The 23,921-nt window shown below is 42.8% G+C and overlaps 1 protein-coding gene and 2 long non-coding RNA genes across 3 annotated transcripts; 2 read left to right on the top strand and 1 right to left on the bottom strand.

The window, feature by feature from the left end:
• Positions 1-464: 464 nt before the first annotated feature.
• On the bottom strand, positions 465-4,292 carry LOC127754150 (uncharacterized). Its single transcript, XR_008012774.1, has 3 exons — positions 4,114-4,292; positions 2,931-3,144; positions 465-768 (listed from the first exon to the last, which is right to left on the bottom strand). It is a non-coding gene; the product is annotated as an uncharacterized LOC127754150 (long non-coding RNA).
• A 6-nt stretch (positions 4,293-4,298) lies between these two features.
• LOC127755823 (protein LEAD-SENSITIVE 1-like) lies at positions 4,299-6,609 on the top strand. The gene is made up of 4 exons (XM_052281459.1): positions 4,299-4,595; positions 4,940-4,958; positions 5,483-5,635; positions 5,791-6,609. Exons 1-4 carry the CDS (start codon positions 4,518-4,520, stop codon positions 6,297-6,299), a joined length of 759 nt encoding a protein of 252 aa, XP_052137419.1. The 5' UTR covers positions 4,299-4,517; the 3' UTR covers positions 6,300-6,609.
• Positions 6,610-13,013: 6,404 nt separating this feature from the next.
• Positions 13,014-23,063, top strand: LOC127754151 (uncharacterized). The gene is made up of 3 exons (XR_008012775.1): positions 13,014-14,267; positions 17,321-22,191; positions 22,387-23,063. It is a non-coding gene; the product is annotated as an uncharacterized LOC127754151 (long non-coding RNA).
• Positions 23,064-23,921: the final 858 nt, after the last annotated feature.

The following is a 23,921-nucleotide window of genomic DNA, read 5'->3' as shown; positions in this document are numbered from 1 at the left end:
TATTATCACAGGCGGCCCCTTATGAGGCCAACATGCGAATAAACCCATGATCGCAGGCGGACCTCTTAAGGGGCTGCCTGCGATAATACGTTATCGCAGGAGGGCCATGAAACACCCCCAGGGAAGCGATTTTCGCATGCGGAGGCAGTTACGGTCCATGTAGAATTTGGAGGGGCCTCGTCCGCAAAAATCAATTATGTAGTAGTGCTCGAGGTACACTAAAAAATATGGTTACCTTCCGATACCTTCTTAAGAATGATAAAATTACTCTAATAGGATAGTCGGCCATCTATAGGAGTTGAAGGCTCTTGCTCTAGTTGAATGCTCGGAGCATATGGCACAACCAATTGTAACGCCCCGACATTCATCAGCCATAAACACAGCTAACTTACATCGGGGTGTTATTCATTACCTGTGAGATAGTACCTGTCCCAGAATATATACACTAGCTGGTACACACAGAATAAATGTGGAATCCAAGTAAACTGTTTTATTACATCACTGGGTAGTAGTCCTTACAAATGTTGCCATCATAGACAGGCCCATAGATGAGCAACACAACAGCACAGCAAAAACATAAAAAGAGACAGTGCAGAAGCGAACAGCGTGAAAGACTAAGCGACTACGCACTAGGCAAAGAACCTAGGCAACTAACTTATTCCACAGACGAGGCTTAGGGCTAGGCACGAAACATCTAGAAGTCTTCATACTCGGCTTGCTCCTGGAGACCCTCCTCAGCGGTCGGGTCGATGTCTTCATCTTCATACTCTACAGATTATTATAAGGGGCAAGGGTGAGTACTTAACGTACTCAGCAAGCCAGGGAAAAGAATGACATGTTCGGTTTAAACAAGGAGGCTAGGGTTTTATTTGCGAAAGCTGCCTTTTTTTGGCAAAGTGATTTATTTCACAAAAACTCCTAGTGAGTCAAGTTTTAGTTGTCGGGAGGAGGCTCATGCCTCGACCCATTCCACAAGTTGCTTTGCAACAACTTGTCACAAGATTAACAAACAATAATTAATTTGTTTCCTCTATTAGTTTCTTTTCACTTTCACAACAACACATAGTTCACACAGTTATCTCAGCACATCAACATCTTCTCGGCCCTAACAACACCTCGGTGTCGGTTGACACCCCAGGTCACACAAACCCGTTCCTAACCACAAAGGTTAGCCGTCTGCCACACAGGCTGACTCTGGAAACGTTACCCTTCCCAATAACCACTTTTCCACAAACCTTTGACAAACAAATCTACGCTATGAGAAACACCTTACACTCGCCCTTGACCATGGGCACGGCTGTTCGAATAGTTCATTAATCTCTACAGAGGTTGCATGCTTTACCCACACGACACGAAGCTGACATCGTTTACCCGTCGGTAACGGAAGTTCATGATAAGGCCTTTCCAAAGCTAACCCATGAAAAGCACTATATCTGACAGACAAGTACTATAGATTAACACATATTCGGACAACATTTGGCGTCACTCATTAGCACTAAAATGAGATGCCTCTTGATTTAGATTTTGCGTACTTCTATGCAGTTTATTTCTTAGCTTGACAAAAACATAAAATGTATATCTAGTTGCATACTGATGTGGTATGCATTTTGATGGATTCTTAACAAAAAGTTGCATCAGCTGCATATACATTCTCTAGAAGTAAAAGTTACTTTCTACAAGCAAGAAAGTTACTTCCTTCAACACGAAAGTCACTTCCCCAAAAACATTAAACTTAGTTCCAGAAAGTTAATTCCACATAATTTGTTTTTTAAAAAATATGTAGCAGCAAGTGTCTGTCGTGTATATGTTTGGTTGCTTTGGTCCATTAGTAGAGATAATAGGGCACCGGATGATACTGATTCTCAAAGACTTCCCACATAATCTCTTTCCATATAATCTTGATGGATGCGACTACCAGATTACTTCTTGATACTAGAAATTCATTTATCTCATCCCTCATCGAATCGAGCACCTTGAATATTTCAGCTATCAATATATGAAAAAAATAAAAGACACTAATATTCTCTTGCTGCCAGTATATGAAAAAGAAAACAAGAGAAGATGATATATAAGTGGAGATGACACTGTACAAATGTAATTACTTTTAGATTACTAATATTCTCTTGCTGCCAGTATATGAAAAAGAAAACCAGAGAAGATGATATATAAGTGGAGATGAAACTGTACAAATGTAATTACTTTTATATGAAAAATACAAATTACTTTTAGATTTCATTAAATTACTTCTTAGTTATAAAAGTAAATTCAATAAAGCCTAAAAGTAATTTACATATATTATAGAAGTAACTTAAACAAAAGTAAAGTAACTTGTTACGACATTAAAAGTAAATCTATTGTGGGGGTAAAAACATAAGTCTATCTAGTAATTAGATTTAATCTACATATCATAGTTACCCAAACAACTGATTTACTTTTAATCGTGACAAGTTACTTTCTCTTTATTTTAAGTTACTTCTATAATATATATATATATATAAATTACTTTTAGGTTTTATTGAATTTACTTTTATATGTCTAAGATGTAATTTAATGAAATCTAAAAGTAATTTAGATATAATCTAAAAGTAATTTGTATTTTTTTATCAAAATATAATCACGTGAGATCTTTTTATAAAGATTTAATTATTACGAACGCAACAGTGTAATCAGATCGTAGATCAGATGAGTAAGTTAATAGAATGTAACTGTTGAATCATGCATAATTTACTTCTTAAAACACTTAAAAGTTACTTCCTTAATCTCTAAAAGTTACTTCTTTAGCATATAAAAGTAGCTTCATAAACCTTACTTGTTATTAGTCATATAAAAGTTGCTTCGCAAATGCTTCCGTAAGTTACTTTCTACATGATCACATTGTTTTGCAACACCATTTTGCTTATAAAAAAGGAAAAAAATGATAGGTTTAATACCTTCTTTCTAGACCTTTCTTGGAGTGGGTTGTTGTACATTTTGTAGATGATATCTTCTCCAAAATATCTTTTCTTCTCATGTTGTGGCATTTGCTTCTTGTCCCTGGTTTTCCTTATGAACTGCGGTTCCTCATTCCCTATTGTTTTGCTTGTTCCACCTCCGCCATAGGTGCCCATCGTCCCTTTATGTGCCAAGTTCTTCGTTCCATGTATCCTAAATTTATATACAGTTAGGAAAAGAAAAAAATCAACAAATTAAATAAAAAAACAAAATAATTACTACTGTCAGCACATAAATTTAACTAACTCCTACTTAGTTTAGTATCGGTCATTTGACCCCATAATGCTACATGTTCAGCTAGGTGTGTCTATCGGCATGACAAAAAAACTTCAGAAGTTGGAACCTTGCATATAAAGCATACAAATAGTTCTGGAAAAAAAAAAGATCATGTGATGGTAATACCAAGCATTTTTTCTGAACTCATAGCCTGCAACAAAAAAAATCCTCATCATTTACACCTAAAAGTTAACAACCACTTACACCTAAAGTTACTTCTACAGTAAGCAAAATTACGTCATAGAAAAATAGTTTTCTAGTATCTTCCTGATGGAATCTGAAGTTAAGCACATCAATTGCATTCGCCCTATAAAAACATCTACTCTAAAACCAGTGACCTATAAGTACATCCATTCCCCCTAACCCAAGCAAACCTTCTGTCCATGGTGCTCTATAAACAACTAACTACAAGCACTGGCATCAGGCTTCTCGACACTAAAATAAAAAAAATCATGGACAGAATTTTGACCATGCAAGGTTCCTCGACCTAATCTTGTGCATGCAGCAAGTAAACACATACTAAATTAACACCAACATAGCACAAAGGTAATCCCTACTAATTTTAAAGCAAAGTACTAATTTGGGTCGAATTCCAACACCATGACATCCACATCCTAATTTTTTGCACTAGAGAATCACACATAATTGCACAGAAGCATTCACGGAACGCATTTACAGAAAACTTATCTCTAGGTCATATGATAAAATCCCAAAATCCGTGTGAAAATCTCCAAATGTGGTGCTGAAACCAATTGAAACCACAAACCAAAAAGGGAATCTCAGTGATTTGCATCAGACAAAATTAGAAGTAAAAGCAATGGAGAGATATGTGAGCACTAATTTGACCTTAAACATGTTTGTACGGCAACAGAGCACCGAACTAAAGTAGCCAGCAGAAGAGCTCAAAGAGATGAGAGTATCTGGTTTGCACGATGCGCTTCACTACTCAGCCTAGCGCTCGCCATTGTCGTCGCCCCCGCTAGATCTCACCTCAAGCCTGGTGACAACAACGAGGAAGACTTTGTGCTCACCGTCGCCTCTCCGCTTGGTGGATGAGTCGCCGTCGCCACCGCAGAAGCCAGCGGTCGCCGACACCGTCGCCGTCGAGGGATTTGGGGGAGAAACCGCAGCCTCTGCTTCTCTCTCTTAGACGCGAGTCCTGATTTCAAACAGTGAAGCGGGGATTGAGTGGTCGAAGTGGTCTCGTCTCTATCCTTATCCACGAAGACACGTCTGCGAGGCCCGCGCGGATGGATGCCACGACGATGCAGGCAATCGGACGGCTCCAAAATACGTCGCGCGATAGAGCGAAACCGAGAGCGCTCTCGGTTTAGATTTTGTGCATCGACTGATCAGTCCATCCAAGAAACAAAGCTTCAGTTCAATCTATACAGTGTACAGATCGTTTTGTGGGACCCACTGGGACCCACAAGTGAAGAAATTCTCTGCCTCTATTGCGTCTTCATATCTGTCACTCATGTCATGATTCAGCTCCAACAATGTATTTGGTTCGACATTTTCGTGCTAGGTTCAATTTAATCCTCACGTTGGAGGTGCTCTAAGAATAAGAAATCTCCTCGGACAGATCATTCAGAATCCGAATAATATGCCATCCGATCATAAACATGATCATTATATACAATTTCATGATGGCGCATTCTCTATGCGAAAGATTCAGATGGACCTCGTCAGTTTGCTAAAATTAATTGCAATTATTTTTTCTCCATATGATTGCTCTATCTCCTATACATATATGTGCTTCTATCTCTCCTATCTCCTCCTCCATGTAGATAATAAATTAACTATTTTTAATACTAATTCTCTTATACATTGATCATCAAACAAATTACAGTTTAAATATTAAAACTTACAATATAATTACAGTGTAAGTTTTGAATTTACAATGTAATTATAAATCGTCAAAGGTTTCATATAAATAAAAAGATCAGTGTAGAGAAAGGACTAGTGTAATGATGGTTGACTACTTGGTGTTGTCCTGTGGATAAATATGCATTCCTTTTCACACTAGAGATTCTTGGTATCTTCGATCAGATGGCCCTTACAGAATAAAATCAGATGGCGATACGATAAAATCGAGAGGGCGCACTCAATAGATTTTGCGTAAATAATATAGGTATTCCCTCTACAGAATCCAAATATATGCCATCCGAATAAATATGAGCATTATAAATGTAACTTTGATCTCAATTGAAAGCTGTATCATTTCTCCTTGGGTTAATTTCTCTAGTAGCTTGCACATTGTTCCTTATGGATAGGGGGGTGACTGTGTCCTCGAGCCGTATATATCGGTGGCAGCTCAGGCCCGGCGATCACATCTACGCCTGGCGCAATGTCTACTCCCATCATGGTAAGATCAATCGTTTTTATTAGTCCCATACACGCACCTTAATGGAAGAAGCATATACGTACATTTATTAAGAGGGTGAGGTTAGTTTAGTTTTGTCATGAGCGCACGAATCAATCAGGCTCTTTGGCTATATATATATTAATTTGAGTGTACAGGAATCTACGAAAGCGACGACAGGATCATCCACTTCACCAACGGTGATGCAAGGCAGTCCACCACCAGCCTTTCATCGCTCTTCTCCTTCAGAATTTCATCGTTATCCTCGACTGCTCAAACCTGCCGGAAGCGGGAATGCGCTGAAGCTAAGGGTAAAGAAGGCGTCGTCAGCTGCTGCCTTGACTGCTTCCTGGGAGAGGATAATCTTTGCCTCTTCGCCTACGGAGTGCCCTCGTGGTTCTCTGCGAGTTCCAATATTGGTGCTCAACACACCTGCTCCATGGATGATGAAGACCCCCCCGAGACGGTCTTGAGACGCGCCAACGAAATGCTAGCCTGCAACGGCTTCGGTAGCTACGATATTGTGAAGAATAACTGCTTCGACTTTGCGTTTTACTGCAAGACAGGGAGCAACAATCTAAATCGCACAGTCCTAGGCGTGGTTACTGCCCCCATTATTGCCGTTGCTGAGCCCATTGCTGAGGCATTTTCCTGTGTAATTAGTTAATTAAATAACCTTAGCCAATTAAAAAACAAGATACTACGCATGCTTACATTAAATCGTGTCTGTGTTACAAAGCAACGACGTACGTACTACTCGACCCATGAAGGCAAGTTTAGGTCAGCTATATATATATATGTTGGAATAATTCTGCGTGTGTACGTTTCCATTTTCTGTTTTAGTTCCTGTTTTCTAGTTCCTTCGCCCACGGTTTGCTAAGTTAGTTTTGCAGACGTCGTGTGCGTGGATTGCGTCCAGTTGTAAGGCCACTTGGGCCATGATCTGCATGTACTCCTTTGCTTTATATTGCATAAGAAAATTCCGAACGAAAGGGCATATAGCCTAGTGGTTACAGTAACCTGAGTAGTACTCCAAGGTCCTAAGTTCAAATCTTCTATGGAGCGAATTTTAGATTGGGTTGTTTGCGGGGCTAAGTTCTCTATTTTTGTTTGCGGGGCTAAGTTCTCTATTTCAATGGCAGTATATATCCGGTTGGATGTAGAGGCCGGGTAAAAAATACCCTTCTCTAAAAAAATAGAGGCCGGGTAAAAAAATACCCTCCTCTAAAAAAAATTCCGAGATGTAGAGGCCGGGTAAAAAATACCTTTCTCTAAAAAAAAATTCCGAGATATAGAGGCCGGATAAAAAATACCCTTCTCTAAAAAAAAATTCCAAAAAGCAGCGCTTGCACAGGCTGCACAAAATCCATGTGTTCAACACCTTACTTACTGTTCATGTTCTCCACATAGCCTCGCCGGTGGACTTTGGGCTGATCGCCAACAAGCTATGCCTTAATTAAAAAGGAGCCCCCTAAAATCTATCTATTACCTACTATATACTAAAAACGCTCTCAATTTGTCACGTGGCATTCCTTAAAAAATCTCAAGCCACCACGTGTCACCTCTAATAAAATAGAAAACTTGGTAAATTCTAAAAAAAAAAATCTGTCCCAAAACCATGGATCCATTATTAAAAAAAAAAAAAGCAAACCTCTCCTTTATCATACTATATAATGTAGAAATTAATTAAGTACCCAGTCCTTAAATTTCACCACATGGTTAGATACATCAAAATATAATCAAATAAGACTTGAAGGAAAAGTCATAATATCAAATCCTAATGGCAATAAAATTTATGAAAACTTTAAATAAGGCGTTCGAGTTCCATGGCTACGAACACATTTGATCTTGAGAGAGATATCCACAAGTGAGCATCAGGCTAGCGGTGCTAACATCATTGAGAAAGGTTGAGGAAAGCGATGCCGGGTGGGATTGAGGGAGGCGCGGCTTCGAGGTTAGTGGTGACGACTATGTACAAGTTTAAGGATAGTGCCAACTAAAATAATAGTATGGGTTTAAGGGCATAAAAACTTAATATTGACAATGATTTGATTCAAACGCATATTTTTTAAGGAGTATTTTTGCAAATTCATTTAAACAATCCAACTAAAGAACAAGTAAAAAAACACATAAATTCTCTCATAGCAAGTAGATGTTCAAAGAATAAGTTTACATAAAAGACCGCCTTTTTAAAAAATAGTGGAGGTGTAGGTACAGTTCCCAATATTTTCATATAAAAGGTTATGTTGCCCAAATATGATTTCTTGCGCATTTATTTATTTATGGACAGTAAAAAAACATTACAAATAATTAGTTTGAAATATATATTTTCTATTTTTATAAATAAGAAAAATACTCACAAGGTATGATGAGTAATAAAAAACATAATAGTGTGATACCGGACTAAGTTGTCATATCGAATATAATTTTGATTTAAATGTTTCAATGACTGAATATGTGATTGATTATTGGGATAATAGATATTCAACATTTAATTTTAAAAATGTAAACATTCATGTTCAAAAGAAGAAAATATGGTTGTCTAATTTTATAAGATATTAACAATATGACCGTGCAGTTAGCTACTATAGACATATACGATCTTGGTGAACATTTCTAAGATAAAGATCATATATTTAAATTGTTAACAAACAATATTTTAAGTTAAAGTTACCACTATATCTTTCTGGTAAAAAAAAGTCACAAACATAAATAAGACGCCTGCGCATATTCACGGGCTACCTCCTAGTTATATACTAAAACTTAGTGCACTCCTAAGCCATCACGTGATGCTATAATAAATTAGAGAAATCACAGAAATTATGAGAAAAAAAATTCTGACCGTCAATTTTCACTTAAGTAAATAGGTGGATCTATTAGTTTTAACTATTAGATTTATTAGTCCTATACCTTAGCCTCGACTTATCGACGTCTCCTCCGTAGGCACAGCGGTTTTGGCATGCACCCGCCTCACCATGTGAGCCACCACCGCCTTCTTTGCGATGGACAGACCACAGGTTGAGTCGGAGCCCTGGCTCAGAAGTGGCTGGTGACAGTGCCAATGCGAGGATGAGGCCCAGATGCCATTACAAGATGAAATTTGTTCCGGTCCAATAAAAAGTATCTCGAGGTATCGGTAGCTCACGGTACTAAATCGTTTCCGATCGTTGGATCTAATAATGCGCATCCTGCCCAACTAAATCCAATGATCGGAAACGATTTAGTACCGTGAGGTACCAGTAACTCGAGATACTTTTTACTAGACCAAAGCAAATTTATTAGAAGATAGGGCACCGTGCCATCAGGCCGTCGGTCTCGAGCTTTCTTCGTCTTTTTTCTGTCCTAATCAAAAAAAATATTGCTTGACTTAAATGCTGTTTTCTTTTTGGAAATTGGAACTGTAGCGATCAGCTCGATTACAATATCCATCTGTTTGGATCGTCAAAATCATAATATATGCTAATAATCTTGATTTGTTTCACATAGAAGCCGCATCCGCAAGGGCTATTGTAATACTAGCGAAACATGTTAATGGGATCATTTGCTTTATGCCTGCTAGCTAGTTTGATTAGAAACATAATTCAGGATAATACGTGTTCACATTTGGAATTAGAAGGTTTGCATGTGGTTAGGTTAGATTAAAAAAAAAATCAGGCTATCGTTCGCTGCAAACGGACGCCGCATTGGGTGGAGAGGAAGCATGCAGCATATGCCACGGATGAGTGGCGTCACGTCCCATCAGTGGGCGTCCATTTTTTCTTTTGGAAAAACGCAACAATGATGCAAAGCAGCGGACGACAGCTGTTGGCTTGCCATTCGTCAACAGCGCGATGCCTCCGGCCGGCAAAATTTTCAGCGATAAGAGGAGGTTACTCCCTCCGTCACAATATATTAAAACCTAGTATTACTATAAGAATAAGAAGTCTCCTCGGCCAGATCATTCAGAATCCGAATAAATATGATCACTATTTACAGCTTTCATGATGGCGTATTCCCTACACGAAAGACTCGGATGAACCTGGTCGACATTTGCGTAACAATTTTGCTAAAATTATGGCCTTATTTAGTTCGCGAAAAGAAAATTTTTAGGTGTCACATCGGATGTTTGACCAGATGTCGGAAGGGGTTTTCGGACACGAATAAAAAACTAATTTCATAATTCGCCTGGAAACCGCGAGACGAATCTTTTGACCGTAATTAATCCGTCATTAGCACATAGGGATAATTGTAGCACTTATGGCTAATCATGGACTAATTAGGCTCAAAAGATTCGTCTCTCGATTTTCTTTCTAACTATGCAATTAGTTTTTATTTTTATCTATATTAATGCTCCATCCAAATGTTCAAAGATTCGATGTAATGTTTTAAGGAAAAAATTTTGGGAACTAAACCAGGCCTATAGCGTCAAAATTTTCACTTAATTTCAATCATTTTTTTCTCTATATGATTGCTCTATCTCCTGTACGTACGTATGTGTGCTTCTATCTCTTCCTCAAGTAGATAATAGATTACTTTTAATCATAATTCTCTTATACATTGAGTATGAGACAAACTATCATTTAAATATTGAAACTTACCATACAATTATTATGTAAGTGTAGATAATTTAAAATGTAAAAATGATTCAATTAATTTTTGGAAAATACGGTGTCATAAATATAGGTATTCTCTCTGCAGAATCCATATAATCCCTTAATCCTAAAATATAAGAGATTTTAGATGGATGGGACATCTGCTAGTACCACGGATCTAGGTAAGTTGTCTGTCTGTATTAGGATATATTATATCTATCCAAAACCCCTTATATTTGAGATGGAGGGAGTATATGTCATCCGAATAAATATGATCATTATAAATATAATTTCCATCCCAATTGAAAGTTGTATCATTTTTCCTTCGCTTAATTTCTCTAGTATTCTTTTTTTTACATCTCTGAAAATTCTACTAAAATTTAATTACACATTTTAGGCTTTGAGAAAATATACTTAAAATTCTTCAAGCCCCATTCGACTTTTAGGTTTGCACATTTTAATATTAGAGGCTTTAACCCGTATTTTACTTATTTTAGGAATAATTTAAAGAATGTATTTTATGGTTATTTCGGGATGTGACATGAATGGACCCAATCGGAGTCACGGTTTGCAAGATGTGAAATCCCGAAGTTTAAATGAATTTGTAAACCGAGGAAAAGGTTTTCTCAGTGTTTTGGAAGGGAATTCGTTTAATTTTTGAAGAATTGTCCTCAAGATTATTCTCTGGAATGGAGGAGATCTAATAGACTTCTCCTTGTGTGAGCTTGGGTCTCAGCCCAGAGATGAAGAAGCTCGGGTAGGAATGTAATTTGAACTTTAGTGGATAGGGAGGCTGTTGGTGTGCTTCATCCTGAAGGTTATAGTGGGGAGGAATAAGTTCATCTGAGGTCCCTTAACTTGTCAACGAATCCGATTTTCGTCCCTCAACCAGAAAACCAGACACAACGGGTCCCTCAACTATCAAAACCAGTGCAAATTAGATCCCTCGGCGGTTTTAAGGGCGGTTTTGGCTGACGTGACGCCTACGTGGCTAATTTGACTCGGTCTTCATCTGACGTGGCGCTTACGTGGTAATTTGATCCGGAAAAATAATAAAACTCGTGGGACCCACATGTCAGTCTCACACAGAGAATAATACAAAATGGTGGGGCCCATGTGGGCCCCACATGTCAGTCCAACTCACCCCTCCCCTCCTCTTCTTCCTCCTCTCTCCCAGGGCGATGTGCTCCAGTAGGACATGGCGGTGCGAGCACATGGGGCGGCGCCCTGGGGGCGTCGGCGGCGGAGCGGAGCGCGGTGGGGCGGTGGCTGAGCACGACGCGCGGTGGTGCGGGGGAGGGGTGGCGCGGCGCGGTGGCCACGGGGAAGTGGGGATGGCGCGTGACTGCATGGGGATGGAGTGGGGAGGTAGCGGCGATGGGGAGTTCGGCGGCTGCATGGGGGTGGAGGGGAAACCGGCGATGGGGAATGGAGTGGGGCCGACGGCGAGTGGTGTCGGTGCGGGCGGAAGGCAGGCAGCGCCCTGGCGCGACGGTGGCCTGGCGGCGCGGCGCCGGGAGGCGGCGGTGTGATTGTAGAGAAGGGCCGGTGGCGGTGAAGCTGGAGGTTGGTGGCGGGAGAAGAGGGAGCGGCGCGCGGCGGTGCCGCCGGGGAGAAGCTACGCGATGATCACGACGTCACCGAGCTCGATCGCCGCCGCTCCTCCTCTGTTCTGCCCCGCCGCTCCGCTCAGCCGGCCCACTCCGCCCGCTCGTCCACGCCTCGCCGCCGAGGTGCTGTCCCGCTCGTCGGCCTCCCCGTGCGCTCGCCGGCCTCCCCTGAGTGAGCACCCGAGATAGAGACAAGTGAGCTCGAGCCGCTGTAGCAAGCCTGCTGATTCCTCTTCCGCCGGAGCTGTGCCTCCGCCGCTGCGCGCCGCTCCCTCCTCTCCCGCCGGCCACCGCGTGCCGTTGCCTCTCCGTCGCTTGGAGAGAGGAGAGGAGAGAGATGAAGAGAGGGGAGATGGGGAGAGAGGAGGAAGAAGAGGATGAGTGAGGATGACATGTGGGGCCCACGTGGGCCCTACCATTTTTTATTAATTTGTGTGTGAAACTGACATGTGGGTCCCACAGATTTTATTATTTTTCCGGATCGAATTGCCACGTAAGCGCCACATCAATGCCACGTCAGATGAAGATCGAGTCAAATTAGCCACGTAGGCGCCACGTCAGCCAAAATCGCCCTCAAAACCGCCGAGGGACCTAATCTGCACCGGTTTTGGTAGTTGAGGGACCTGTTGTGTCTGGTTTTCCGGTTGAGGGACGAAAATCAGATTCGTTAAGTTAAGGGACAACAGGTGAACTTATTCCTAATGGGGATGGCTTGTTGGGCTTGGCCCGAGAAGGAAGAGGGGCGTGATATGCACTGTACTAGATTTTTAAGGTGGGTGGGGTCCACATATAAGTGGCCAGAGGATTAAAGTCGGCGTGGGTCCCACTGTGGGTCCCAGTCCTTTTCTTTCTTTTCTCTTTTTATTTTCTTTTCTCCCTTACGCCTTTCTTCTACCTCCGTCCGTTGCCTGTTCGTGGCCGAGGCGGAGAGGCGGCACGGCGCTTGACGCCGGCTGGCCTTGCGAGGCGGCGGGAGAGGAGCGAGAGGCGAAGGGCGGTGATGCGGAGGATCCCGGCGAACCGGCGGTGCGCACAGGGAGGCGGGCGTTCGGCGCGGCGGTGGTTTAACGCACGGGACAGAGAGGGGATGGGAAGGAGGCGGCGGGTCTCCGGGAAAAGCGAGGGCGCAGGGAGCATCACGTTGGCACGGCGAACCCGTTTTTGGGGTTTGCCGGGGCGTTGTAGCCCGGGCAGGCTTGGCCACGTTGGCCGAGCTGAGGAAGAAACGGGAAGGGGCGGCAGTGGTTGAAGATGGCGAAATAGCTTGACGAGGTGAGGGATTTGGAGAGTGATGGGGTGGTAAATATTCCTTGTGATGTTTTCTTGTCTCGGATGGGAGAGGGGCGGAGGGTGGCCGGCCAGTCCAGGCGGCGGTGGAAGGGAAGCAGAGGCGACGAATTCTTGGACGCCTACCAGGTGCTCGATAGAATTCCTGCACCGGGTTCGTGGAGGCGAAGTTGGGCGGGAGGCAGGGCTTTGTAGGCGCGGTCGGCTTGGAGAGGAACCCAGGGCGAGAGGGTGAGAGAGAAAGCAGAGGGCGCGGTCCGTCCGCTCGAGGTCATTAATGGCGCCATAATGGGGGGGTCCAGGACTCTGAGCGTCGAGGACGTCTCCTGAGCGCGGTCGGCAACGGAGTGGTTGGGATGGAACGGCGGAGGGCGTGACGTGGCGCGGCTTGCGACCGAGCGAAGCGGCGCGGCATGTGGCTTGGCGGCCTGGGGCAAGGCGGCGCAGGTGTGAGAGAGAGAGAGAGCGGGGGACAGGAGTGGCAGGGGGCGATAGCTAGGGTCGCGGCATGCAGGGGGAGGACATGAGTGGCAGGGGGCGAGCAGGATGTGCCGCCATTAATGGTGGGCCGATGGGTCATGTAATTCGTTGGTGTGGGCCTGCGTGCCCAGTGGAGGGTAGAGTAAGTTTTGACGGGTTACAAATAGTAATGTGAACAGCTGGAAAGTTATGAAATGGAAAAAGAGAATCAATCAATCTCCCCCAAATTCAGCCTCTTCTTCCTCCTTACTTGTTCTTCCTCCTCTGCTCTGTCTCAATCTCTCTCGAATCCTCTCTTTCTGGTGGTGAAGGTGGCGGGGTGTTACAGTGGTATCAGAGACAGGTGTCGATTCCGACGAGAGAGCTAGCTCACCACGGCGCCGGCGAAACTCTCTGCTCCGGTGCGGGTCGCCATGGAGACCTTGGAGAGCAAGCTGTTGCAAAAAATGGAGGAGATGACGACGAAGATGGAAGCGCTGGACAAGCGCCTTGGGCTACAAGGAGACCAACTTGCTCAGGTGAGTTCCAAGGTGAATTTGACGATGGATTCATTGGGGAAGATGCAGCAGGAGCAAGTCACTTTGGCCTAAGCTATCAAGAGTAAGGGGACTCTGCACGTGGAGATTCCAGCGCGCACTCAAGCGGGTATTCTGGGATCTCCGGGAGGCAATCCATCGAACACTTCAGGTGCACTCAAATCCCCACAAGTTCAAATTCCTTCTCCTACGCCTCGTGAGTCAGATGATGGGGGGGGGGGGGGGGGGGGGGGGGGGACACTAGTAGAGCAGGGGGTGATGGGGGCAGGAGGAAACCACATCGGCCCAAAGTGGAGCTCCCCAAATTTTCGGGCAGTGATGTTCGCATCTGGTTGGATAACTGTGAAACCTATTTTGTGATGTATCAAATACCTGATAATTTCATGATTTCTGCTGCTGTGTTGCATTTGGTGGGAGATGCAGCCCAGTGGTATCAGTCCTTTAAGTTGGTTACACCTGTCCATGATTGGAGTCATTTTCGTCAGGCTATTACTGAGGAATTTGAGTGTGAGGCCGAGCGTGAAACAGCTTTTGCTCTGCAGACTCTGACTCAGACTGCATCTATGGCTTAGTATAAGAAGGCTTTTGATTCTTTAGTGTATCAAGTGTGGTTGTTTGATCTGGCTTATGAGGGTATGATGTTGGTTACTTGTTTTATCTTGGGTTTAAAAGAAGAAATTCGATCTGTTGTTTTAGTGGCATTACCAAGTACAGTGTCCCATGCAGATGCTGTAGCTTTGGCTCAGGAGGAAGTGCTAACTCTGACATCTCACAAACCACACAAGAAGTTACAATTCAAAACTGCATCTGACACACCTCCTGTTAAGTTTGAAAAAGGGGAATTATGGAAGGCTAAACAACTGAAGGATTTCAGAAGGGCTAATGGCTTATGTTTCAAGTGTGGTGAAAAATTTTCTCCTGATCATAAGTGTACCTTACCTGGCAGTCAGTTGAAGGCTTTGCAGCTGACAGAAGTCTTGTCTGATGATATTCTGGATGCTGTGGCAGCAGGGGAAGGAGATGAGACTGCTGATCTTTGTCATATTTCTGTATCTGCTCTTGCTGGTAGTTCTCATTCCCAAGCTATGAGGTTAAGAGCTCTAGTTCAGAACAAGGTGCTCCTTATGCTCATTGATTCTGGCAGTTCTCACAGCTTTTTGGACTATAATTTTGCTCAGTTGTTGGGGCTTCAGTTAGTGGAGATACCCCCTACATTGGTGAAAGTGGCTAGTGGGGAATGCATTACATGTCGTCATCATATTCCTGCTTTCACTTGGTGGATACAGGGTTTCACTTTCTCTTATGACATGAGGGTCTTACCTTTGGGGGGTCATGATGCTATACCTGGGGATGGATTTGTTGGCTCAATGGGGTGATATGCAGTGTAATTGGGCTGAGCAGTCTTTGAAGTTTTAGTATAAGGGCTCTTTTATTCAGTTGAATGGAGTTCAGTCATCTGACTCTCCTGTCAGTTTGTCTGAAATTTCTTTGCAGCAAGTTCTCAAATGGCATAAAGGTTGTGATATTTGGGCAGCTGCTGTGGTAGAACAATCTGTTTCTCTTCCTGCAGCATCTATCTCTGTTGCACCTATTGTACAGCAAGTTTTGGATGAGTTTCAGGATGTGTTTCAGGATCCTAAATCCTTACCTCCACATAGAACTTTTGATCATGCTATCTCTGTATTACCTGATGCAACCCCTGTTAACAGCAGACCATATAGGTACTCTCCTTTACAAAAGACTGAGATTGAGAGGCAAGTTACAGAGATGCTAAGTTCAGGGCTCATTACACCTAGTATGAGTCCTTATGCCTCTCCTGTGTTACTGGTTAAGAAAAAATGATGGCACCTGGAGGTTTTGTGTGGATTACAGAAAATTGAATGATATTACCATTAAAAGCAAGTTTCCAATGCCTGTTGTCGATGAACTCCTTGATGAACTTGCTGGCACTCAATTTTTCTCTAAATTGGATCTGAAAGCTGGCTATCACCAGATCAAGATGGTGGAGAAAGATGAGTACAAAACAGCCTTTAAAACCCACCATGGCCAATTTCAATTTAGAGTAATGCCATTTGGTCTCACCAATGTCCCCTCAACATTCCAGTGTCTCATGAACTCATCTTTCCAAATTAGTTGAGGGAACGGATTCCCCTCAATCTCCTCTACGTTTACCCCCAGAAATCCTCATCAAATTCTTTCTTGATCCCGCGGATTTTTGGCCCCGTTCTTATCCCGACGAACTCGGCATAAACCCTAATCTTTCCTTCACCGAATCCCCTCCAATCCGATCCGATCTCTCCCTCCTGAGCCTATAAATAGAACCACCACAGTCTCTTCTCTCGGTTCCCACCCTTGTCCCGAGCTCTCGTGCCCTAGCTGCCTCTCCCCGCGCTCGCCTTCTCTCTCCGGCGCCGGCAGGCGCTCCAGCCGCGCCGCTCGTCGTCGTCCATCGTCGCCTTCGGTCGACGTTGCCACTAGAGAAGACCGGCCACCGGTTCCCCTCCGCCGAAGATCACCGAAACCCCGTTGTCGTCATCGACCAGTACCTCGCCGCCTTTCGAAGCTCGTCGCTGGCCATCTCCTTCGTCGTCCGTCGTCGCGTAAGTGTTGGTAAGGACCGCCGCATTTCCCTCTACCTCCCGGTTCCCTCCGATTGCATCATCGTGTTGTGGTTCACCGGCAACCACCGTTCCCATGCACACCGGCGTCGACCCTACGTGGCTCATCCACGTCATCTCCAGTCAGCCGCCACCTTAGCACTATGTCGTCACTTCTGTGCCGCATGGCAGCCATCTCAAAAGCCTAGATCAGATCAATCTGAGCCATCCGATCCTGGTCAATTCGGTCAATATCAATCTCAGCCGTCCAAAATCAATATAAATCCGTTCATCTCTTTTCAATGGCATATTAGTCCTTTTTATCATATGTCATTTACCAAAGTTGATCTAATCTTTTCCGTAGGATGTTTTAGTCTTTTATCTCAGTAATAAATTATTTGTAAATTCTTTAATTAATTTGGAATAGTCTTTTTTTAATAGGTTTAATTGGATTAAATCTTGTAAAAATCATAACTAATTCATATGAAGTCGGAATGAGGCCATTCAAGTCTCTAAATTCATATAAAATCATGATCTACAGTTTATTTACTTTTTATGTACTGTATATTTGAAGTTCCTTAGTCTTTTTCCTCATTTTGCATGTTAGCTGGTTGTTTCCATCGTTTCGAAGGTTCGTGAGTGTGTCGGAAGTGTTCCGGAAGACTAATTGAAGACCGATTATTGCAAGGCAAGTCACGCAGATCCTAAACACAATTCCTTTGAGCATGTTGACCCTATATTTAAATTCTCTATATATTTCAACTGTGCATTTATTTTCGAATGTCATCGGGTGGTGTGAACCTATTCCTTTGTTATGGCTAATTTGCATTAACTACTACAAAACATCAAATAGGTGCTGGCACTATAGGTGCCGGAAGTGCTAAAACTGGCTCTTATATACCTTTTCCCACTTCCCGTGGGTTGAAATCGCAAAAAAAGGTACCTTTAAGCAATTATAGGCGCCGGTTCTGAATAAGAACCGACATTTATTCTATAGGTGCCGGTTTTTATAAAAAAAACAGAACCTTTAATATATTATAGGTGTGGGTTAATTAAAAACCGACACTCACAGAAATCGAGCCGAGGCGGCTAAGCCGACCAGCGGGCCCCACCACGACGAGGCAACGAGGAGATAAGGTTCGATCGTCTCCTCTCTCTCACGTCTCGCTCTCTTCTCTGTTACTCTCGTTCTCGTCTCTGTCGCTCTCCCTCCTCTCTCGTCTCTCCCACGGCCAGCGGAGGCGGCAGCGGCGGCCGCGCCCTCCCCTCCGCCAGATCCGGTGGGAGGGGAGGCACAAACTATTTGTGCTCTTGCTTGAGAACAATTCTCAGGTTGCGATACCAATCCATGAAGTTTGTTCCAGTCAACTTCTCTTTCTCAAGAATAGACCGCAAGTTAAAATTGGATGGTGCAGGAGCTGCCATGATCTACAATGGAAATATACGTATGCAAAATCAGCACCATGTTTACATTTAATCTTTCATTAAACAATTTAACAAAAGATACTCCCACTATGTATTATGAAACAAAATTCCCTCTAGTAACATAGTGAGTCAAGATCCTCATTTTATTAGTGTCTAGTGAGCTTTGGCATCACAGCTAGACAACTATCAAAATAGGTAAGCAACGCCTTGCTAGTCACATCATATGTGACTCTTGTGCTGTTGGGGTGACATCTCCATGTCCAACCCAACCTATGCCCCAAGGTCCAAAACCGTTTTGATAACCTTGTCAAGTAAACCAATAATCTCCGCATATAGATGTCCGACATCTATCCTATTTTATCATGATAAAAAGTGACACTTTGCTATGGCAAACCCATCACTTATGATCACAACCGTAATAGGTGCAATTATTAGAAGAGCATAAATTGTACTTGATTTTTCTGAGGGAATCTATCCTACAATGTCATATCAAATATACAACAGCAATAAAGTAAGATAGATAAACATATGCTAGACATAGAATCAAATTCTATTCATTGATATAAAACCCCAAGCGAAATCTAAGGGGCAACGCACACGGCGGTACATAGATCTCATCTACGATTCACCATGCGAAAACCTTAACAGCGTAATCAAATTATGCCGAAACCGAGTCAATCTCATTAGCTCGTTTTATCTCATTGGCATGCGGTTCCGGTGGACATCGGACTATCCGATGAACAAAATCGCGCTCGACCGTGGTGAGTACTAGACATTCCAGTGAAGTCACCAACACACATACCGATTGATCTCATCAACCCATATGGCTATCGGTTCATCTCATGTTCCGATCATCTAATAACTCATATACAACATAATAGATCTCATCTACTACACCCGCATATCAACTATATGCAATGATCTATATCATAAACTATACAAGGCGGCTTTGATACCACTGTTGGGATACGCGTAGGCTATGATAGCATAAATCAAAATTTTCTATCGCGTAAACCAGGAACCATGCAAGTATTAGATCATAGATCGTAACCACTCGACGCGCTGCGCAGCGGAAGAAGACGCTGAGAAGTCGAAGGAACTCTCGTGAAGTAGCGCGCGTCGGTGTAGAGGTGGAAGTAGTCGATCGCACCGGCTCGACGTTCTCCTCCTCGTGCGTTTTCCTCGCCGTACTCCCACGCCGATCAGCACCGCAAACCAGCGGCGCCTCTACTAGTATCCACACGTACAGGGACAGAATGCCAAGCGCAGATATGCTAGCACCCGCGTGCGGCTAGGGTTTTGCTCGGGGAGGGGAGTGGCGGCTAGGGTTTTTCACGTGATGCAATACCTCTGCCGGTCACACCCCTCACGAATATATAAGATCCATCACTCGGGCCTCCAAGGCCCGTAGGACTCCTATTCGGATCCCTATCCGAATTAAGCTCATATTGGATCTCTATCCAATCCCCTTATTCCGGCCCATTAAGCGTGTGACCCTGTAGGTTTATGTACACTCGGCTGTAACCCGAAAACTCCTTTTCAGTCCACGTGTCAACAGCGATCCCTAGCAGAACGTATTGACCCACCGGGCATACATAAAGATCATATCGGCTGAACCTATAGTGTATACTTGTATGAACCCCTTTGCCTCACGATATCGATTAAGCTCAAGGCTAGATATGTGCCATCCTCTAATAGCTCAATCATTCACTCGAACATGTGATAGATCATATAACTTGTGATTGACTCCTCAATCACCTATGGCCATGCACTTCCATAGGAGGGGCAAATCCCATCTTGATTATTCATATCCCACTACATATTTCACAGCATACCCGAAAACTACTTTTATAACTACCCAATTAAGGAGTAGCGTTTAGCAGTCCTTAAGTAAGCTACTACATATGTTGGGAACCATGATAATCTTATGTCTAAGAATTCAATACCAACACTAAATGAGATCACTGATGACACAACGCATATGGCTCTTGCAGTGTCTCATGTTGGGTCTATCCAACAACATGTTCCCCAACATGTGTCCACATTATTAATTTGGTATCTCTATACCATGATCCATGAGACATGATCATCAATTAATATATGTGCTGATCATCTAAGCATATTTGTTCCACATATGATATTTGATCAGGGATCCTTTAGAAATAGTAACAAACAATATAAAGAGTCTCATGAAAGAATCACATATTCATTAACCAATAGTGAGTTATCTATTTCAAGGAACAATGTCAGATAAATATGTAAACATAGTATGTGATATAATCATCTCTATGATTGCCTCTAGGGCATATCACTAACATCAGTGTGAAGTTGTTTTTATCAGAACTTTTTTATTGCTCTCAAACATATATTCTCTTGAGGCCGTGTTCCCTGCCACGTTTTCCTTTCTGTTTTTTTTTGAACTTTCTCCCCCTTCAAATAGATACAGTGCCATGCGGCTGGATTGAAACGCTATGTAAAAACTGTGTAGTAAACAGAACAAGATGGGTGACCCACGCAATTGCGCGGCTAACATCCATAAAAGTATATATTTTTACACCTGATTCTACTTAAAATTTGTTAAATAGCCATCTCGTTGTTTTAGGGCTATCAAAGATCGAACCTTATTATTCCTAGGTTTCTAATAATTTTATAGTTTTTCAAAGTCACACATATTGCTACCCTTACTCATTTATCACCTCTTTATTTGCTTGCCCAATCTACACGGATTCTATTCATCTGCCTTAAAACCTTCAAAATTTGGACTTTTTAGTTTCTAGAATTTCTTGCCTCGTCGGGTTTCGTTTTTATAATTTTAGAAGTCTTGTCAAACGTCTCACTATACTCCTCTACGACCCGCCCGCTAGCCGCTGCCTCCCCATTTCATTGTCATTGGGATTTTAAAAATAAAAAATGATTACTGTTGATGTTCATTTTTTACTTTTTAGCTAGAAGTCCCGTCAACCGCCGTGACTATACCGGTTAACAACCTTCTCGTTGTCCCTGCTCTTAATCGCTATTAGGATTGTAAAATCGAATCTAATCATCTTTCGGGTTTCTCGTTTATAGTTTTAGATGTCCCATTAACTACCACCATCATATTTCTTTACGAGCTCATTTTTCTTGTCATTTGCTATAATTGTGTTCTAGATGAATTGTTCTTTCAAAATTTAATATTTTTCATAAAGAATTTTTGTTATTTATATATTTTATTCAAACTCGAACTCTTATTTTTATTTTTCTGATTTTCGTTTTGACATGTTTGATACTCTAGTATTGTTGGTATTTTCATAGTATTGCTTGTGCTGAACGATATTCTATTATTGCTTAGCATTGATCATCTTTTATCTCATAGGTTATGGAGAATGTTATCTTTTTAGTTACTTTTTCATGCCAGGTCGGTACAAAGACAACAACCAAATTTATTATGATTGACAAAGAACATTTTACATTTCGCATGGTACAATAATAGACTTGTTTAAGGAAAAACAGAGCCCCACCTCAACAGCGGCGCGCACCCCAGCAAACTACAGACCTGCCCCGCTTAACGGGTTACAGCGCCCTACAAACTGCAGACTTGGCCAACTCAACGGGTTAGGGACAGGGCAAAGAAACACAGAGCAAAGCTCCAGCTAACCCCGCCACTCGCTATGTCCACTGTCCTCAATGATGCCCCCAGCTACCGCATCCGGTGAGTGAGTGATGTTGTCGAACACCCTAGCGTTGCGCTCTTTTCCAAATAAGCCAAGTGATTTCTTAGAAATCCACATCCGAGACTCCTACCTGACTTGGTAATTCCTTCATAGTCCAGAACTCCCAATGCCTTCCATGTCTGTGTGTCCGAGTATAATATCCATATATATATGTGACATATTCATCTCCATTCACACAAGACTTGGAAGGCTAACTGTATAGCTTCTAGATTCAATGTATTTATATATATGTCTAACGATGTCAAGCTGACCATGTGTAGGTCCCAATAAACTTGAAGGCATGGGGCCCTGTTTTTGCTACAAGGTTGACTCGTCTGCTGTGCATTCTCAGATATATAGCTAGGTGGGGGAATCAGATATACATTTAATATATTTCTATTTGGTGTTTTATAGGTGTCGATTTTAACATTTCTGACACCTTGTTAGTAGCATAATTTGGCTTTTGGTTAGGTCATTTTAGACAGGCCAAATTATATAGAATAGTTGGTGTAATTGTTTTAGTGGTTTGCTTAAGAATTGGTTAGCTTGACAAGTGCAGGAATTTGTGATGCACCGGGAGGTGTACGAGTTGCTGGAGAGCTGCAGAAACTCGAGAAGAAAGTTGGTAGGCTGCAATTCTCAGATTTTGTCAGTTCAAGCAGCTAGCATGCAGCGATGGAGTTTTTGCCGATTCAATGGATGTGAGGCTTCAGTGGTTGATTTTATGTGGCTGGGGTTAGATGCATGGCTATGTTTGATGATATGCTTGTTGAGGTCTAGCCACACAGGATCACATTGTTGCCGGAGCAAGGGGAGGCAAGTTCTGAAACCTGGGCTGGAGCAGCGTTGTAGGATGGAGGCGACTTTCGGCTGAGGCGTATACGTCTGCATGGAAGCTGTCGTTAAAAAAGGACGGTTTTGATTAGATAGAATTACTCACGGATTTACCTAGAGTTTTCTATATACGCAGTTCAGCGTATACCTTTACTATATACTATGGATTTTGCACTTGGTAGGGTGCTGGAACAATTATCATCCTATATTATTTTCTCCTACTGTTTTTATTGTACTTTTACTCTCGTTTCTTCGGCCGAATCCTAGTCATCCAGGGTGCGGTTGATCTTTGCTGGTTTGCGCTGAAAATCAGTCGGGTTCTTCCACGAAAGTGAAGATCTTTGCTAGTTTGCTTGAAAACTAGTCGTTCGTCGTCACGAAAGCACGACGGTTATCATTGTTGTTGCGTGAATCAACTTTACGTGTCAACACACCTATATATATATATATATATATATATATATATATATATAGTAATGTCCCTTTTGTGTATATGTAGTATTGTGTGGGATTTGGGAGCGTTTGGATCTGAGAACATGTGGAATCAATACAAGTATAGAAGATCAAACAATATAATTATATGTTCTACAAAGATTATCCTCTGATCTGAGAAATGCTGCAAGTTAATCTACAGCAGCTTCTTGATCAACTAAGGCTTCAGCAATCAGCTTTTTTTTACGAGGCTGTAGATCCCGAGAACGCTACCTGTAACTGAATGTAACAAACAGATAGAAAAAAAAAATTGAAGCTCAGGTTCAAGCAAATTACTCCTACGTAATGACATTCAAATGCTCTGGCTCAATTTCAGAGGAAAATCTTCATTCTTAATAGGGTACATGCGGATGAAACAATGTGCTCAGTTCTACTATGAGTTCATCTTTGTTAACTAATGTCAATAGTAATTATTTGCAGGCAGCATTGCGGCATCAGTCGATGTGGCGATTTCTCCAGATTCACGATGTCACGTTGATGGGCCAATAATCCACGACCACGCCCATGCCACCGTCGATGGCGCACTACACATCTCCTTCACCAAGTTTGGTTGACTTTTTGCCACGAAATGCTGGACAGCATGCGTTTGCCGACGGCGAGGGAAACGGCCCTCCAGCCTCACGTACGCCGGCCAACCATCGGCGACACACACACGCCGCCGCCGCCGCCGCCGCCACCGTCGTCCCGACGCAGCGTGAACATGCTCCACCCGTTGTCGCTTCTCTGGGCGATGACCAGCAAATGCAGAAATATGATTACTGTTAGACC

This window comes from Oryza glaberrima, chromosome 11 (assembly GCF_000147395.1).
Source record: "Oryza glaberrima chromosome 11, OglaRS2, whole genome shotgun sequence".
In the NCBI taxonomy this organism is placed as follows: Eukaryota; Viridiplantae; Streptophyta; class Magnoliopsida; order Poales; family Poaceae; genus Oryza; species Oryza glaberrima.
Note: the sequence above shows the minus strand (reverse complement) of the source record. Positions and strands in the feature narration are given on the sequence as shown.

Bases quoted from the DNA above. Each gene is read 5' to 3' on its own strand.
- LOC127755823 (XM_052281459.1), top strand. From the start codon at position 4,518: ATGGATGCCACGACGATGCAGGCAATCGGACGGCTCCAAAATACGTCG. The intron at 5,636-5,790 runs GTAAGATCAATC...TTGAGTGTACAG, and splicing joins CAATGTCTACTCCCATCATG to GAATCTACGAAAGCGACGAC.